This window comes from Pyxicephalus adspersus, chromosome 6 (genome assembly GCF_032062135.1).
Source record: "Pyxicephalus adspersus chromosome 6, UCB_Pads_2.0, whole genome shotgun sequence".
NCBI lineage: Eukaryota > Metazoa > Chordata > Amphibia > Anura > Pyxicephalidae > Pyxicephalus > Pyxicephalus adspersus.
Genome location: NC_092863.1, coordinates 35,416,079 through 35,436,059, shown reverse-complemented (window position 1 = coordinate 35,436,059; position 19,981 = coordinate 35,416,079). Strand labels below are relative to the sequence as shown.

General features: G+C 35.5%; 1 protein-coding gene across 1 annotated transcript; it reads left to right on the top strand.

Moving 5' to 3' along the window:
* The first annotated feature begins 6,966 nt into the window (after nt 1–6,966).
* On the top strand, nt 6,967–11,139 carry SLC39A2 (solute carrier family 39 member 2). Its single transcript, XM_072413760.1, has 3 exons — nt 6,967–7,081; nt 8,839–8,957; nt 10,329–11,139. Exons 1-3 carry the CDS (start codon nt 6,967–6,969, stop codon nt 11,013–11,015), a joined length of 921 nt encoding a protein of 306 aa, XP_072269861.1. The 3' UTR covers nt 11,016–11,139.
* The last annotated feature ends 8,842 nt before the right edge of the window (nt 11,140–19,981 follow it).

Sequence of the window (19,981 nt, the reverse complement as noted above, 5' to 3'; positions counted from 1 at the left end):
TTAAAAAGGAGCGGTAAAACACAACTATTGTGTAGTACTAAAGAGTAGAATCTGTGTATGTGTTTTACTTCTATTATATCCATAGACAATTATTTACAACTAGCTAATTGAAATTTCATTTACATTGCTATACTTTTCCTTTTAAAAGCAACTCTGATGCTTCTAAACAACAAGTTGCTGTAAAAGAAGATGGGTAATACTTACCCCATTTGTCACCTGCTAAAAGAGCTACCACCACCAGGTTGGTAGAGTGTTGTGATTCTATGCACCAGCTCTTGTTACTACTGTGCATGTAGGCAGTGCTTTTTTTTACATAATAAAAGCAAGAATGAGCCAAACCACCCAAGTTCAATCCTCTTGGAGTTCATAGAATCCTATGAGAAGTTAAGTGGATTTGGACTATGTGGTAAATTGCATTAAAGTCAATGGGGGTAAGTTTAAAAAACAATGAAATGGACATTTGTTTATTGTGAATAAAGCTTTGGGTGGTGTTTCAAAATATTTTTTAATGACAGCCTCTGGGACAGCATATTTTGTTCTTGCATATTTGGTTGTGGAATTTCCAGTCGTGAGAAAAAGTACACCTGTTTCTAATTCTAAGGTTTTATGTGTCAGGACATTAACAAAATATCATCTGGTCCCTAGCAGATTCTAAAATAGAAGAAATTTGGCCTAATCCTCTTTACTACATTGCTTCAGTTTATTGAGGTTTTAGGGACATACTGCAGCATTTCAATTGAATTGAGTTCTGACCCTTGGCTGGGCCATTCCAACACTTTAATTGTTTTCTATTTAGGACGTTCTTTTTGCATGACCAAATTTCAGCCAAGCTATTGCACAGAATGGCTTTACATTTACTTTGGTATACAAAGTACAGTCTGTGGTTTGTTCAGATGCAGCTTTGCAAATCTAAGCTACCCTTCCAAACAAGCCATATTTGATCAGTATTTTTCTGAATTTTAACAATATAACTGTGGTTTGAATAGTCTGAGATGTAGCTCTGTGTTTTTGCAATTCCTCTGAGCATAACATGATCTGACCCTGGGATGATTTTGCTAGGACATCCACTTCTAAAAAGATTGGCAACTGTCTTGAATGTTTTCTTGTGAATAAATACAATTGTTCAGAAATTACCTTACAACCCTTTTCAAATAGGTAGCAACAATTGCTTCTCTAAGACCATTCCTGATGTCCTTTCTCTTTGGCATTTGACACTTGAATGCTCTAGACCAACAACTGGCAAAAGTTCTGCTTTTACAATTGCTAATGATTAATTATTTGATTGCATTTGATTAGAAGCATCTGGCTGCGACTTTTATAATCCCAATGGAAGTAGTTGGGGTGTACTTAATTTTTTTTAACAAACTGAGTTAAAAAAATAATAACATAGTATAATATGTCATTTACTCATATGTTTATATTACCGTAATATTAGGACCTACTAAGAAACAGATGATTTTCAAATGATTTGATGAAATAATGTTTTTTTTTTTCTAATTACTGTTTTATTTACTGTTATTCCAGGGAATAACTGGCAATTTTTAAAACTTTGATTCTGTATTTATTGGGGTTTGTTTTGAATTATTTTGTATTTGATTGGATACGGGGAGTTTGTATCCAATCCAATACAAAATAAGAATTTGAATTTGCAAGTTATTTACTTTTATTTTATTTATTTTTATTTTTTTGTATTGGATTGGATACTGGAGTTTGTATTCAATCCAATACAAAATGAGCGTTTTAATTTACCAGTTATGTACTTTGTATTAATTTTATATTATTTTGTATTGGATTGGATACGCAAGTTTGTATCAAATCAAATACAAAATATAAATTTGAATTTCCAAGTTATTTACTTTTATTTTATTTTTTTTATTTTTTGTATTGGATTGGATACCGGAGTTTGTATTCAATCCAATACAAAATGACAGTTTGAATTTACCAATTACAAACTTTGTATTTAGTTGAATTATTTTGTATTGGATTGAATACAGGAGTTTGTATTGAATCCAATACAAAATGAATGAATGAGTTTCTATTTGAATTTCCCGCACACGCGCCGACGTCATCACGCACGCAGAAGCCTTCCGTTTTTTTTTTTCTCTGCCGGATGGCTTCTCGTTTCACAGATCATCCGGCGCTGGACGAAGAAGGACGTGGACGATCAGCGGGACCAGGTAAGATGCCGGCCGGTATCTTGTGTTCCGCCGGCCGGTTTCTTGTGTTCCGCCGGCCGGGCGGCGGAACACAAGATCCTGGGCGGCGGAACACAAGATACCAGCCGGCATCTTACCGGTCCCGCTGGCACCCGATGCTGGAGAGGGAGATCGATGGACGACGATGGACGGAGGACGACGCTGGAATAGGAAAACGACGCTGGAATAGGAAAACGACGCTGGATGTGCACAGCGGGACCATGGAGGTAAGGATGTGACAAAAATACGGGCTTAACCATCCTAGCCATTTTTTTTTGCCCGTACGAAGGTCGGGCTTAACGGCTAGGTGGTTAAAATTAGCTTTGCTTTAAGACAACAGCATACCGATACACATATATATTTTTAATTGCAGTTGAAAATAGACTTTTTAACAGTTTTAAAAGTAACAACATGCTTTCATCAAGGGGGACAAAGCCTGCTTTCACCATCAGAAGTAGCAGCCACAACATTGTAACATAAGGATTGTGAAGCCATAGGAAGGTTTGGCCACCTATACAGAATAATCAGGAGTGGAAAGGAGTGGTTCAGTGCTATAAAATGCAGGTGTCAAGCATTAGGCAAGGTGCCAGTTGCCAGGAACCACACAGGAATGTCTGTTCTCATAGTTATTCGGAACATAGCCTTATCAATGACACCTAAAGTAGTCATAGAAAGGACTGCTGGAATTAAAGTGGAACTGTCATAAAAATAAAAAATTACACTTAGCTTCAGTTCTGCAGAGCCCCTGATCCCTCCACACCTAGCCTTGATTTGGTCCCCCACTATCCTGGAGACCTCCTTCATTTGCGCACTATCCACTATCTTCTTGCTTCTTCTTTCTTCTTCTGCCTATGACACCCGATCTCCCACTGCACAGGCACGAGATCAGGTGACGTATCCTCCTGTAAATGAAAAAAAGTGCCAACCTCACTGTGCATGTGTAAAAGGGCATGCGCAGAGGGAGCAGCCGGAAGCCTCTTGGAATACGTGACAAAGGTATCCCAAGAGGCTCTGTGCTCCTATTCATTTAGAAGAGGGGGCTTACCCCTTAGGGGGATAAAGGAAGCTAATTTTTACTTTCTATAAAAATAGTTATCTATCCTTTTTTACAAAGAAAATTTTGGTGCTATGTCTATTTTAAGTAAAAAAGTATAAACAGAAAAGACACTGTAGCAAACCACTGCAATGCAGATTCTTGTCCCACTGCTGTTCCTGGCTGGCACAGTAGCTGCTACCCTTTTCTCTGGCCCGCAGGTTAAAAAAAAAAAAAAAAAAAAACGACAGCTCTAATACCTTAAATTTTAACCCCAAATTTTTACATTTATTAGCAGGCAGAAGGTTAATCAGAATTTTGATCATCAGCATCCAAATGGTTACATATACAATGGAGTTTTGTCTCAGATTGGAAACATTTCTTTGACATTTTTTTTCATTTATATGTACATATGTATATAAGTGAAATCACCAGAGAGGGTAAAAAACACACTAGTTTGAGTAAAGTACTTTTTGGTATAGAGTATAATATTAAGGTTTAATATTAATGATAATTTTACTAATTTATAAGTAAGGAATTTACAGACTCAGACTTATTGTCCCTCATTGTGGGCAAAATATATATTACGAGGGAGTTGTGAAAATGGCCTAAATGTAGGTATTTGTTTAAAACAAAAAAGGATCATATGGCTGCTTGCCAAATGTTACCACTGTTCACATTAGTTTATTACAAAATTAGGTGACTTCTCATATGGCAAAAAGTTAGCCCCATTTTGCTCTAAAATTGTATTGTACAATAAGCAGGTAAAATGTGCGGGGTCTTCTCCTCCTGTTTCATAGTTGTATCTGTTAAATATGCATGCTTGGTAATTGTATGGATAATATATTGATGTTTTTTTAAACAGAGGAAAAAATCTTGAAACAATTAATTAATGTTTCTTTATATGTGTGTTGCTAAGCTGTAAATAATAGGACAAGTTTGACAAGTTAAGTAGTTTACTAGTATGTACAGTATTTCAATTGGGTATATGGATACCAACCTGCACAGTTTGGAAAGGAAAGTAGAGCATTAGGTACATATTTTTATTTCTCCCTTCATAAAAATTATTAAACTAGGGCTTGTGCTTCTTGGTTTTTGTAATGCAAATTGATAGCTGACAGGTTTCTGCAGATATTTTCCTAAAAACAAAAAAGCTGTAATAATGCTTACATATATATGATCCTGAGCCTTTATGAATAAAATAATCCAGTCAATGAAAATGGGGACATTAATTCTGGGGATAAAGGAAGTAAATATTGCTAGATATCATGGGCTGATTTATTATAGTTTCCAAAACTGGAGAGGATACACTTTTATCAGTGAATCTGGGTCCAGCAATCCATCCAGAAAACCTGGAATGGATTTTGTAGTCATTTGCTATTTGTTAACAAATATTTTTAATCCTGGACTAGGTTTTTAGATCACGCAGGTTCACTGATAAAAGTGTATCCTCTCCAGTCTTGGAGAGCTTTAACAAATTAGGTCCTATGTCTTCCTAGTAAACCTAGATAAATCACGGTTTGTTAAAAAGACATGATAAAGAAGAATTATTAAAATGTTTTTCCATAAACAGTTGTTATTTGCTTGAAAATGTATTTTGACCTAAAATATGCCTCACTTTAAATAAAAAATTAATTTAGGAAGGGAGAAAAATCACAGTGCTGAGCTCATACATGGCTCATACATAGCTCATACACTATGCTTTACTCCCGCTACAATGTTCCTTGTTAGCAAATGTGCATGGTTACACCCCTTCCAGTTCAACTGTGGGATCACACAAGGCTGATATCAAGTCAGATATTGGTAATTGTATTAGAAGTGTTTAAAAATATCTTAATGATTTTAAATGAGAAATTAACTGCATTTATAGGAATTTTATTTAATCTGCCAAGAATTTGGATTTCAAAGGTTGTCATAGAGATTGACCTATTTAGCATATAATTAAATGTGAATAGAACAGAAAAAAATTCAAGTCAGATTAAAACCAGGTGGGATTGGTTGAAAAACCTAAACAGATCAGGAAAATGGGCAAATTAGTATATAACCGAAGAGACACATTTTCTCAGTGCTCTGAGCTCAAATTCTGAGCTTTCAGGCTTGTTGACAGGCTTGGATATCGCCAGGTGTGAGCAAATCCAGGGTCAAATTGTTCAAATCTGAGTTGGAATGAAAAGAGCTTTCTTGCTAAAAAATATTTAGGGATGTCAGCTGTATGGTATACAGTACAAAGATATGGCCTTTAAATTAGTATGTGGTAATTAATTTGGACAATAGTGTCAACAAGCCTGAAAGTTAGGCAGAAGGCCCCGGGAGGGGTCTACCTAAAAACATAAGTAAGTCCCATTGCAGAGGCATAAATTGCTTGGAAAGGTCTTCCTAAGACCATACATTGGCTATTTTTGTGTCCAGGACTGACAAAACCAGACTATTTGATTCAAGACTGCATTATAAAATTACAGGATCTGGTTTCATAGTGTATGCATATAGAGAGACTGTACCAATTCAACCTGCATGTGAGGTATGCCTTTAAAGTGCAAGACTACGGTTTTCCATTCAGCAAAAAGGCCAGTATATCTTCTTCAGTCTTGGGGAACTTCAATAAATCAGACCTGCTGGCTTTTACATATTGAAGTGACAGAAGAACCAGCATGAGTAACCAGAGCATGAAGTGGGGTAGCATGTGTTTTACACTTGTACAGTACTGATTACCTACAGTGGCTGAAGATCTGTATAGTATGTATGTATGTCCACAAAGTTATATGGTTGCTTTAAAAAATAGGTGTTGGAAAAACACATTACCAATCAATTTTGAAGTGCTCCTCATCATTTTGAACCATTATAAGCAGCCTTAGTGCCTATGTTAATTGACTGGTGTACCCATGCCAGAAATTTAATATTATATACATTAGTTGGAAAAGAAAAATAGACTATTGTCTTTTGAACAACATTACACATTTTGTAGTCCTGACAGTGGGACAATAGGATGTTTATGCCAGTCACTTTATATCTCATATCCATTTTTTCTATGGCACCAAAGTATGAAACTATGGTGTAAAGTTAAATTTCCTTTACCTTTGAGCTCAATGGGCTTTTATGTACTTTATCTTTCATCAGCACTAGCAAAAGGCCAACTTCTCTTCAACAAGTATATAATAATGACTTTAGCAAACAAAGATTATTGACACAGGAGTTACTGCTTGGCATTCACAACTATTCCAAGACATTAATAAGTCACGAAATATTGGGATATCCTGACAGACAGGTCAGTAAATAGCAGTAGAGGGCGGAGTAAGTTCGATGATCAAATATAAATTAAAGGAATTAAGGTGAACACTGAAGGAGAGAGGAGGAGAAACAAGAGACATTAGCACAAAACAGGAAATTTAGTTAAATTAATTAATTAGGGTAGGAGGAAGAAATGGGAGTAAATTATATATTTAGAAATTAATGGAAGAATCAATTAATGTATGTGAGTAACAGAAAAAAATTGGTTGGAGTTGGAGGTGAAGTAGTACTAGCAAGAAGGTGAGGTAAAGTCCATTGTTAGACCCATTCTAAAACTACACTCAAAGAACATTTGTGAAGAAGACACAAATTAAGTAACAGAAGTAACAGAAAAAAATTGGTTGGAGTTGGAGGTGAAGTAGTACTAGCAAGAAGGTGAGGTAAAGTCCATTGTTAGACCCATTCTAAAACTACACTCAAAGAACATTTGTGAAGAAGACACCTGGTGAAACCATGGACCCCCTTCTGGCAGTGAAAGTTGGTTGTCTGGTGGCTCTTCTGTTCCTGACGTTGATTTGTGGGATGGCTCCTGCCTTTATCAACTGGTTCCTGAAAAAAAGTGTCACAGGTACCAAATTGTCTCTGCATTTATTTTGTATATAAGTACTAAGACCTATTTCATTGTGCCTAATGTGTGTTTGTGATGATTCACTTCATGTAACAGAAATTTTCTTTTAGCATTTTATCCTAAAATATTGTATTGCATATATATATATATATATATATATATATATTTCCATTGTCATTGTTATGAAAATGTATTTTATACATAATATTCATTTAAGGCTTTTGTTCCCAGGGCAGTTTTGGTTGAAAAACCCAAGCCTAATATAGAACAAGTGTTTTTTTTTATTGCAAAAAAGTGTGCTAATTTGTTGAATGTTGGCAATATAGAAATACAAAAAAAGATTTGGCTTTTAAGTAACGACCATATGAAATATGGGTTTATTTATACAGCAGTAAATCCAACTTTCACTGCAACATTGCTTGGTGGAGAATCAATTACTGCCATTGAAACAGATTTTGGAACTGGAATATTCTCCGCCAGTGAATGTTTGATTTGCCGCTTTATTATTAGACCCCTACGTGTTGCTAAATTTATTATTTTTAAATATAAAATACGTTTGTATTAACAAAAGCTAGGTGGTCCATGCTAGAAATTTGTTAACATGAAATAAATAAATATCTGCAAACTAAAATACATTCTGTGGGTTGTGAATTTGTATAAATAATAAGTGCATGAATCTTGATTAAAGAGAGTGACTGACATGACATTTACTACACTGCTTATGAATGTAGATTGGAGACTTTTACTTATATCAGCATTTGGTCTATAAAACCAACAGACTGTAACCCTCCACAGCGCTGATGTCCCTTTTTGATATCAATTTCTTTTTGGACAAAGGTCTATAGAAACAAAACTACCGGTAATCATTCTAAAGGTTGAATACTGGTCACACAGTGACACATAGGAACAAATAAAGAGGGCAAATCTGTAAAAAAACAAAATTAAAATAAACCCACTCGATTTAGGAATGTAGTACTTGAAATACACAGTAGCATTCTTCAAAACTTGTACAGGTATTCCTCACCTAAGGACTTAACCTGAGTACCGTCAGCTTTTACTTTTAACTGGTTCTTTGCCAAGTACTTTGTACAAGAACTGTAAAGTGTACAGCAGTGTAGCATCTGGGTCTTTTGAGTTCTGCCCTTCATTCTGTGTAATGTTTGCAGTGATGCATAACAGCTCTTTACTGTGCTCCTCACTTAACAAACAATTTGCCTAATGGCCAGGTTGTAGGAATGGATCTTGGTCATTAGATGAGGAATATATATATATGAATTACAATAATAAAAAAGCAGAACATACTAATAGAGTGATACAAAAGTATTAGATACAGAGCATGTGTATTCCTAAATTAAGGATGTCTTTAAATACCTAAATATGGACTTTTCAGATGTTAATATAAAATGATTATATGTGCAGCTTGAATAGCAGACTATAATATATATATAATAGAGAACTATTAGACAAATGATACTATAAGGCTTAACGTGGGACAGGGTAAACACCTTCAAGATACAGTCAGAAAGACTCACCAAAAAGCGTAGACAATGAGTGTTTTTGTATACAACTATAACCGGCAAATCTTTACTATACAATTTATCACTATCTAATGTGCATTAACGAGCCATTGGCATACTGACAAAACAAAATATTCTTGTAATGTTTAAATTTGTACATAATTACTGTGGTTATTGTTTGTAAATGAGACTGCTCTATATGATGACTTGCTCATTTTAAATCAACTGCTTTTTTTGCAGGCACCTATGAATTTATAGTTTGCTTGATCAGCTCATTTGCAGCTGGCATCTTCCTGGGTGCGTGTTTGCTTCATGTAGTGGCAGATTTCCTCTCAAATGCAGCTAATGAACTTGCCTACGTAAGTCTAAACATGCTATATACAACATAATATTACAAATATACCAATAATTATGTCTAGGAATGCATTTTCAATTTTTTTCTCTTTTCATTGTTTAGTACAGAACACATTGCCACACCAATAAAAAAAATTAGTTGTTCATAACCAAATTTGGGAATATGCATGACTTAGATAGCACCACTCTTTCTATTCTATAGAATAGATAACACCACTTTATCTATAATATTCTAAATAATATAGGGTAGGAATTAATTTCTCTGGGTTAAAGAATATATACTGTACAGGTATCACTCTAGTTAAGGTCTCAGTGGCAGAATATCTCCATTCAGGCAACCAGATCAATGTATCCAATTTGTGGGAGCCTGGGGGGTGCAAATACCCCCATAGCCTAGTCAACCACTGCCCCAATAGTTCTAAGGAAGGAGGCTTTTAGACCAAAAGCAGCAAGTGGGAGGCCATTATGTCGCGAACTACTGAGAGAGAGATTTTGATTGTGTTAGGAAAATAATGTGGTAAATGCTGCCTCCTTTTTCATGAGCTTTGTATAAAAAATGCAAAAAGCAACTGTAACAGAAAAACTAAATTCTGATAATACAAAGCTTTTTGTTCAACCATATTGTAAAAGCTGCTATGTGTGGCTCATGTTGGGTGACCAAAAAATGCCACCATGATGTTTCTGGACAGTTCTACAAACGTGAGTCTACTGAAGAAGTGTAGCTACATATAGTCAGACACTGCATTCAAATTATAGTCTTGTAAGCCACATTGTGTTTAGTTTAAACTGTTTTTTATTGGTGTTTAAACATAAGTATGAATATGTAAACAGAGATTGAAATGACGGGGTACACATACAAGGGGGTAAGTAGGAACAGGATGTACAGGGGGAGAACAACAATAACAACAAATAATCAATTCAGCTGATAAAGAAATCATTTCAAATAAAATTACATCCTGAATTTTGTAACCAGATATACAAGTCTGCTTTGATTTTTTCTTATTTGTTATCTTTGATAATCATAGGCACAATGCAAATGAAGGTCTCTAATGGCATCAGGAACATTTAAATAATGCTTTCAATAACAAATTGTCCATTATGAGACAACTATTTATGTAGTGAAACTGTTCTAGCACTGTGTCAGTTCATCTACTGTCTAAATCATATACTGCTTGATTCACACTTCTATACTGCCTATATAACGTAAATAAGGTATTGTGTGTGGTTTATTTCCAGAGAGTAGTTTTTATGGCTTGTGTTAAAATAGTGTATTAAGATCAGAAAGACATATACACTGCCACTATTACCTGTATGATATGTGATCTATCCTGTATCTTAGTTTTCATTTTGTAATAATTAATATTTTCTTCTTTCAGATTAACTACCCTATGGGAGAACTGATCCTGTCACTGGGCTTCTTTTTCGTCCTTCTCATAGAACGCATTGTACTGCAAATATCTCAGCGTTCTCAAAGCATTACCCAGGATACCATCCCAATACCTGCTACTCCATCAAGTCCTGATGATAACTATCAAGTTAAAATTGACCCTCCAAGCGAAATAAGTTTGCCCCCAGAAAATCCACATAACCATGTCCATCCTAACATATATTCCAATTCCTCCTTCCGCGCCCTTATTCTCTTCAGCTCTCTCTCCATCCACTCCGTTTTTGAGGGTTTAGCAATTGGTCTTCAGTCTAACTATTCTAGTGCTCTCCAAATTGCAATTGCTGTACTTATTCATAAGGGTATCATTGTCTTCAGCCTTTCTCTCAAGTTAATTCAGAGCATGACCAGACCAGCTTGGCTAATTACCTACATAGTGACTTTCTCCCTTATGTCTCCTATTGGGATTACTATTGGTATTATTGTTACACTTAAAAAGACCACTGTAGTGAGTCTGGTTCAGACCATTTTAGAGGGTATTTCATCTGGCACATTTGTATATGTAACTTTTTTGGAAATTCTCCCACAAGAACTCAATTCAGCAGAAAGGCCTCTTTTAAAAGTCTTTTTTATTATTATTGGGTTTACAATAATGGCTGTTATAGCTATCTGGGCCTGAGTATCACTGGTTTTGAAGTGATTCATTGAGAAGGTTTAGGTAAAAACTTACTTTCTAAAAGACCAGCTTAATATTTAGGAAAGGATATCTGTCAGTGAATGACTTTTATAAAAATTCAGAACAATGTGACCTGGTCAACATCTGAGTTGTCAACTGAAATACAGTTGTTGATGTGAAAAATTTAGCACTTTGCACAATGTTAATAAATGATCACTTCCTGCAAAATATTAGATTGGGTTGACTTTTAACATAGAGTCCTTTTGACATTTAACATAGAGAGATGATATATTGTGTAGTATTCTTTCAAACAAGAGATGTGGAGGGTTTTTTCTTTTAGTATATCCATATAGAACAACACTTGATAACACTTATCCCTTGATAAATAAATTCTTTTAGGTACTAGAACATTTCATCTCACATTTAGTAACTAATATGTAAATCATGGAATCTCTAGATAGAAAATTAAGGTTTGCTGGAAATATGTTACATGTTTCTCTTTTCCTGGTAGTGAGTTAGCATCCTCCCCTTTCTGAAAATATCAGGATTGTCACGGCTTATAGTTGGGAGGGCTTACAATGAAAATGGCTAATTAAGTGGTAGAATGGTCAAAGAAATCTGGCAACTGACATCAAATATGATTACTAAGAATCAACCTGTGACACTGGATTCATCATACATGAAAATGGGTAGAGACAAAGACAGCTACTTTTACAATTACATCTAAATTGTGACTGGTTGTTGTAGGCTACATATACACATGCCATTTTTGTATAACGTGTACACTTATATCCCTAGGCATGCTGTTGTCTGGTAAAATAATAGCCATATTCAGTGATATGCTCTTCTATGTACCTTGTGTTTTTCACAAGCTCTGTTTTAAGATTTAGAGATTTATGAGGTTACATCTGTACTGGTACTTTGTAAGTTTTCTTATGTTACATTGGGAAGAGGAGTGAAATATGTATATATTGCCCACTACTTGAAAAATTAAGCAAGTACTGTGCCTTTCTCTTGCCTTTCCCATTAAATATTTCTTTACACAATTAAATACAAAACGCATATTTTTTGTTATGTTTTATTTATTATGTTTCAAGCCCAAGCATTGCGTAAGTTGTCCAATGCAATACCAGAAAACCTGGTACCGTGGGTCCACCACTACCGTGGACATCTTTTAATGACTAAAATTTAGAGTTATAACTAGGTCCTACCTGATAGTCTTGCAGGTGCTGGAAGCGCTGCTAACTCTACAAGTCAAGTTCAAGTGCAGGATGGACCTGTGTATAAAGAATAGTAGTATGCAAATTTAGGATAGTGTTGGTTCCACTGGCTGCTCTTGTTCCTTAGCACTTTTTTTGGAAACATGCTAGACTGTTGTGTTTTTAAGCTGTATATGGCATTGATACTATTTATGCTGTAAATATTACAATACTATATTATATTTTATGTAAATGAACCTCCAAGTTTCTTGTTGTTTTTATCTGTCATGGACAGGAATTTATATCAGGAAGACATGGATAACAAGGAAGACATGGATGCTTGCTAAAGATAACAAAGAATGGGGACCCTTGGGGTAATATTTATTATAGGCAAATGTTTCATGGCAGAAAGGCAACCCAGTTATCATGATGGACAGACACTAGAGCTCGAAGATTTTACTCCAAATACTAGCTGTAAGTTAATACATTATTTTGAGGATAATAGGCCAATGAGTACTGCAGAATGATATCCAGGGATTTACAAATGGCCATTCAGAAGCAGGGATGAATCAAACATTGTGGTCAGAGGCAACATGCGTGGGTATGCCATGAAACCTGAACATCCCCCAGATAAAGATGGGCACTATTGTTAGGACTGAGGGTAGCAATAGAAGGCATACACAATGTGTAATGAAGGATGCAAGAATGGAATATTTGTAGCTTTGAAACTGCTAAGCAGGGGCCAGTTTGAAATAGCTGTATTCTTCTCAGGACATATGAAGTGCCTGTACTTGTAGAATATGTAGCCCAGGAAAGCCACATGAGGGAGTTTAAACATACATTTCTTAGTCATGGCATAAAGTCCATTCCCATAGAGGTGCTGTAGAACCGAATGAACATCTCTGTGTGAACAAGCCCGGTGAAAAATTAGATTAGAGAATCATGCAGATATTCTGTACAGCAATGCAATCATTCAGGTGGTCTTGGTAGATTTAGTCAACCAAATTATGGAAAACTGTAGAGACACTGTGGGTGTAAAAGAGCCTTTGTAGTGTCCATACCTGGTATTAAATGCAGTCTTCATCTCCCTTTTAAGCTGCGTACACACTTGCAATTTTTGTCGTTGGAAAGGATCTTTCACGATCCTTTCCAACGACAAGGGAGTGCACGATGCATGAACGGTGCTGTACATACAGCACCGTTCATGCTCTATGGAGAGGGGAGGGGGAGAGCGACGGAGCGGCACCCTGCTGCGCGCTCTCCCCTTCCCTTTCATTAGGATCGGCTGTCGTCCATCGTCCGTGGATCTGGCAGGTCGGTCGTCCGGACGATGGACGACACCGACTGTACACACGGCAGATTTTCGCCCGATAATTGGCCGATGCCGATTTTCGGGCGATAAAAATCTGACGTGTGTACGTAGCTTTAGATGCAACATAAGTTATGTGTACATTACAAATCTTGCCTTGTGAAGATTTCTACCTTCAGTTTGCTACTAAATTTGGAACAATTTCACTTGATAAAACAAAACAATAGGAATGACCATTTAGTATAACATAGGCAAAATAACAATAGAACCTTGAAACCTAAATAGAAATTGGTGAACAGTTGTACTGCAGAGTAAAAAAAAGCATAATACTAAAAACTCTTAATTTTTTCAAACATTGTGAAGTTTTTTGATTTAAATCATTTTTTTGTACCATTTATGCAAAAAGGTGGTCTACCATAGGTGTTGGTGTATGAATGTTCACGACCCAGATTGGTAGCTAATCCAATTTATGAGTCAAAAATATCATATTGGTCTAATTTATAGGAAGCTTATCTGAAAACTGCACATACTTCGAAATATAAAGCATTGTCCCCTAAAGCCCAAAAGGTTGTCAAAAGATGATCAGTAATATTGTATTGTGTAACAACTGACTTGTCTACAGGGTGTGAATAGTTATGTGAATGCACTGTGGAAAGCCAGTGTCAGTGTCAATAGTGGTCAAGTGTGTTTGAATAACAGAGAGGATAAGATAACATACCACAATGAAATATTGCCTCTTAGGCAGAAATAGTGAAAGTTTTGTAATAATAAAAACTTGTTTGAAAATCTTACACTTTTTAACATTCTATCTCTCTGGTGTATAGCCATCTTTAAAGGCGTAAATCTATGGGGAAAACATGTAAATAAATGGTGGTCAACTTTTTTAGGATATAAAGTAAATGTAATAATACATAAATATGTCAGATAATGTAGATATGTAACAGGAAACGGTCAAAGATTAAACATGCCACAAGAGAAAATGCTACAGGAGTTATTTAGGAGTAGGAAACTACGGACATGCTTTAAGAGACAGTCATAGACAGTAGACACATTTCATGTTAGGGTCACTGCTATTACAGCCCTATTAGTACTCACTAGTGAGCACTCACTCACAGCCCCCCGAAAAAGAACCATGACTCATTCAATATTTTTATAGGCAAATTACATCAGAAATTAGAAAAAAATTTAAAGAGGTAAGTGATGGACAACACATAAAATGTAAGACTGTGCAATAGCAATAAGCCAAGCTATTTACTTACTAAATTGTACTAAAAGACTTGTTTTAGTAGGTAAATAAATAGTAGTTAGGTTTCAGTAAAAATACAGACTACTGCCTGAATGGGCTCTAAGGACTGCACAATAAGTGGCAGAGGGTGCATGTGGCCTCAATACATTGGGCAGCAGAAATGTAGACAGTTGACACACTTTAGCTGGGAAACCTTTAACTCTAAAACTTAGGTGAAGGCTAATAGTGTTATTCACCTACTGGCTCATTACATTACAGTAAAACGTCACACAGTCGTAGAAGTTTATGTACACATTTCAACTTAGAACCTTAAGACTACCACACCCAGCTTCCTAGAAGTGTATGTAGAAATATGTAAACAAAAGATATATTGCTGATACAAGAATAATGTTAACTGCTCGGTCATGTACAAATTATTGCCTGAAATAGAATAATAAATATAAATGTACAATGATCTTACATTTTCTAATCTTGCAGTCAAAGGTTAACACTACAAAACCATTAGCTAATCAAAATATTGAACTGCTTTGTGTGATAGTTCAGGCTGTAAAGACCATTCACTTTTCACGTAACGTATTACTTATTAGGTCACACTGCTCTAGGTATAAAAATATATGCCTACTGCAGAATGGAGTTCGGGAATCCTGAATATTTTGTATGCATCTCCTCTCAGTCTTCACTGCACTTGCTGGACCCAACACTAGTCATGCAGGGGGTTATCATCAAGTATAACCACATATAACACACAGAAAACACAGGGTCATGGTTTTTACAATACGTTTGCTAATGTTCGTTTGCAGCCAATGTTCAGTTAATGAAGAAAAAGTTAGAAAGTGAAAAAAATGAAGAAAAGTTAGAGTTTAGTTAGTTACAGTGTTATGATTACTTTTCACAGACAAGCAGTAGAGAAAGGGATATAGAGAACCACTTTGGTGTATATATATATATATATATATATATATATATATATATATTTATTTTTATACCCTTTACATAAAAATGTATGTTGTCTCTACTATTCTATATGTAAAGTTGTCTCTGAAAACAAAACATTTGTTTCCAGTTTCCAGTTTTTACTCTCTTTCACACAAAATCAAATAGTCATCTACATATGCTAACACAAAAATTGACAATTTGTTTTGATAAGTGTGTTTTCTATGAAGACTTTTGGAAGGGGTTAGTAAGTTGGTAAGTAGAGTTGACTGTGGCATGAATAATGTCTCCCTCCCATGTTTATTTTAGAGCACACATAGACTTTACTCTAGTGAGGAGAGGAAATGGAAATTCACTCTATGAGAAAGATATGTAGGAGGAGCTCAAATAAAGTAAAAGTGGAGGAGTATTATTTCACTGATATTGTACATAAAAAGGAGTAGGCATTTAAGCTACCCTCTTGTGGACTTAACCCACTCCATCTGTAGTGTTCTGTTCTAGTTCTCAACTGAACACATCTTGATGTTTGGATTTAATATATATAGAATATATAAATATACATACTGCTACTGGTACTAAATATACACAATATTTGAATTTTTGGGGATAGAAATTACCAAAGGTGGCAGAAATTGTGACTTCAAAACATGTCTCCCAAGGATGCAGACTAGGTTTCAATAGTCACAGCTGTGTGTAAAGACTTCAGTTAATAGCAGACCACAGCAAGTCTTAACACAACTGTCACTAAACAGAGCAAAGAAATGTGCAGTATCTTTCCAGCACCTGAGCACTGCAGTGGGGACTTGATTAGTAAATTGTGATCAAATTATTTATACCAGTCCATAGCAGTGTTTCTCAACCAGGGTTCTGTGGAACCCTACAGTTCAACTAGAGGTAGATATAATAATTATAGCAGCGGTTTCCTAGGTCATGCAAGATATTTCATAGGTTCCCCATATTAAAAAGGTTGAGAAATGTTGGTCTATAGTAATTCCCAATATCCCATTGCATATGGATCTTCTTTCTCACCCATCAAGTCCTAGTACAACTGCCAGTCCCCAAAGCATTGAAAACTGCAGCCGTAACAAAATTGTTTTAAATTCTATAGTAGCAGAAACTTGCCTAAGAGGATAATCACACGAAAATGCCATCCATAGCTTGCCTTGTCTTTTTATAGAGAATTGGTGGGGTATACACCAGGAGTTGTAGGAGCCCAAAAAGACATTTGCCAGTCTATGACCTAACATGGTTTCTGGAGTTCAATGGTTCTCTCCAGCTATTCATTGGTGTACTTAGTCATTATAAAACTGGATTATCTTTTGAGATGGGCTGCCTTTTAAACCATTTTTTTGTCTGAATATGGGTGTTGTTTAGGTATTGCTTCAAACCAAACTTAAGTGGATAGTCCAGGCCTTTTTCATGATAGCTAGTCCATGACTTGAAAAACATTTCAGCTGAATGTTTCTATCTTCAAAGTCAGAAAAAAAGTATGCTAGTCTACAACTCCCCTACCTCCTGTTATGTGAAAGGTTCTAAAAATGACCACATTACCAAGATCAGTAATTTAAACTGAGTACATTACATAATATTTCCCTGGTTGCCCTTTAAAAGCCTAGCTTTCCCACCCTCCTCTTCTTCTCTTCCTCCCATAAATAGATTCTCAGCCTAATCACAGTACGCTCTGGTTTTCCATAGAAAAAAAAAAAAAAAAATATGTACTTATTTTGCCACAAGATGTAGTTTACAGAAGCATACAAGCTTTGCGGCCAAATATAATTTTTGAAAAACCCTTCCAATTAGTTATTAGAAGCCTACCTTAAAGAAGAACTTATTGTAAATGCTTGGGACACAGACAAAGGCTTACAGAGACATGGCTGGACACAAGCTTAAGCTGGGTAGGGTTCCACGGAATCCGGGTTGAAAAACATTGGTCTATACACCTGTTTATATGCTACAAAAAAAAAAAAAAAAACCAACACCCTTTCTGGGCAAATACAGATAACGTTAATCACAGCATAAACCAAATAAATACATATTCACAAAGTTGCACGAGTTAATTTTATTTGAGTGTATTTTAATCTCAGGGTTATTTTTAGTTCATAAATATTTTGCATAGAGATGAATAGATGATATCTATTTAAAGACTTTGGCAATTCATCCTATAAATCTAGAATTTTGTGATCATTTAAACAAAACCTTTAAAAAAGGTGTAATATTAAAATCTCATATGAAAATGAGCACATATTACATGGTAATGCCAGTGCAACTATATAGGATATGGTAAAAGGGACTAAAAGAATAAAAAAGCCCTGTTTCTTAAACAGTACATAGCACAGTAAAGCCTTCTTGAAACAAAAGATATTCATATATTACACTCCATAACCAATGCAGTATATGGAAACAATGGCTTCTATATAATAATGATTTGAATTCAACAGAACATTAAAACCATAGAGGTCTTCCTAACACAGAAATGGAAAAAACCTTAAAGTACTGCATGAAAATTGAAATAAATGACCCTATAATATTAGGCAAAATGGATATCATACACCAGTGGTTCTGGATATGCATATGGCTAATGTGTCAAATGATTTGCATGGATCTACCCTATATACTCTTGTTCTGTAAAGGATAATCATCATATTTTTTTTTTTTGAGTTTTTTTTTTAATTTTTTTAGTTCCTTCTTACCCTAAGCTCTATAGGTATACTATCTTGCTTTGGGCAAGAGCCCTAATGCAAAGAATCCATGGTCTGCATATGCTGCTGTGATGACCAAAAAGCCTGAATTAGCTGTAGTCAGATCTTTAATATTAGATTGTATTGTAAAAACCAGCAGTTCTAGAAATGTATTTGTCTTATGAACAATAAAACAATATATGCATGGCTCCCCCCACTATTCTAATACGAGGAATAATCCTCATTTTAAAAACCTATTTTTAGGATCTGTGACAATAAACCATATAAATAAATAACAAATATTTTTAGTTTTGAGAGGGGATTATTGTGCTATTAAAAAATCAATAAACTATATTATTACTAGTGCTAATAAACTCAACAAACAACATTAAACAATATTCACATTAAGCTGACCCCATCCACATACATATCTACAGTATAATACTCACAGTGTTATAGACTACCATTATTTTTTTTACAGCTGGTCCATATTTGTTTCAAGACTACAACAATAGTTCTATAGGAAAATAACAACTAAATACTAATTGAAACTGGAAGCATTACTAACTCAGTTTTGTGAGGTATATTGCGATGGTTTCCAATACCATTTGGCATCATGAAATCTGCTGAGGTCAGTAATGTAAAAATAATTTCCAAATAAAAAAAGCGCAAAAAGAAATTTACAGATAAAGCATTACTCAGCACAGTCCATGGACATCTCCCTCAGTTGGGATTTAGGCTGCTTCAGTTGAGGGAGACTGCCAGACCAAGCAGCACCACCACCATTACACGTATGACCAAATGCAGTCTCTTGGACATGATAGACAATTATTCCGAGCTGTGACAGCAGCATGAGGGTGGTGAGATGGAAGATCAGATATAACAGATTATATCATCCCATCCGGCATGCTCTGAAGTGCCTGATTACTTAACTCTGGTCCTGATAAATTACTGACTAAGAAAGTGGATGTTTGACTGAATTATGCACATCAGGTATGCACATCAGGTGCTGTCTTGTCTACCCTTGGGTTTCATGTTGGAGAGAGATGGAGTTGTCACTCCAAAACAGACTTTGCTGTCTGTCAACAGTGTGGAGCATTTGATGAATAATTGATGATTACAATAAATAAATCCTGAATTGATGACTTGTTTTAGCCAGCTGTTCCTGGTGGCTAAAGAAGTACCTGCACCACCATCAATAACCATAGTGCCAAGACCACAACCACCAACAGCACAATTAGTGGTGGAAAGATCAAATAAATGGACTCAGACTGGCCTTATGTTGTAAAAGGTTCCTAAAATGGCTAAAAAATAACTAGCAGTGATTTTCCACCAGAAATCAGACTGAAACTCTACCTGGTTAAAACAGAACTCATCATGTTCACCCCTTCAAATTCCAAATTTCCCCAACATATTTCTAATTGTTAACAACATTGCTTTTCGTTTCTCCCACTAAGGCACGTTGTCTTGGCGTAACCTTCAATTCTCGTGAGTCTAAAGTTACAGTTTTTTTTTAATTCAAAACACTAGGACGTGCAGGGACCTAAACGAACTGGAGATTTTGAGGGGCAATGCCTGTATTAAATACTGAAACCTGGGCAAAA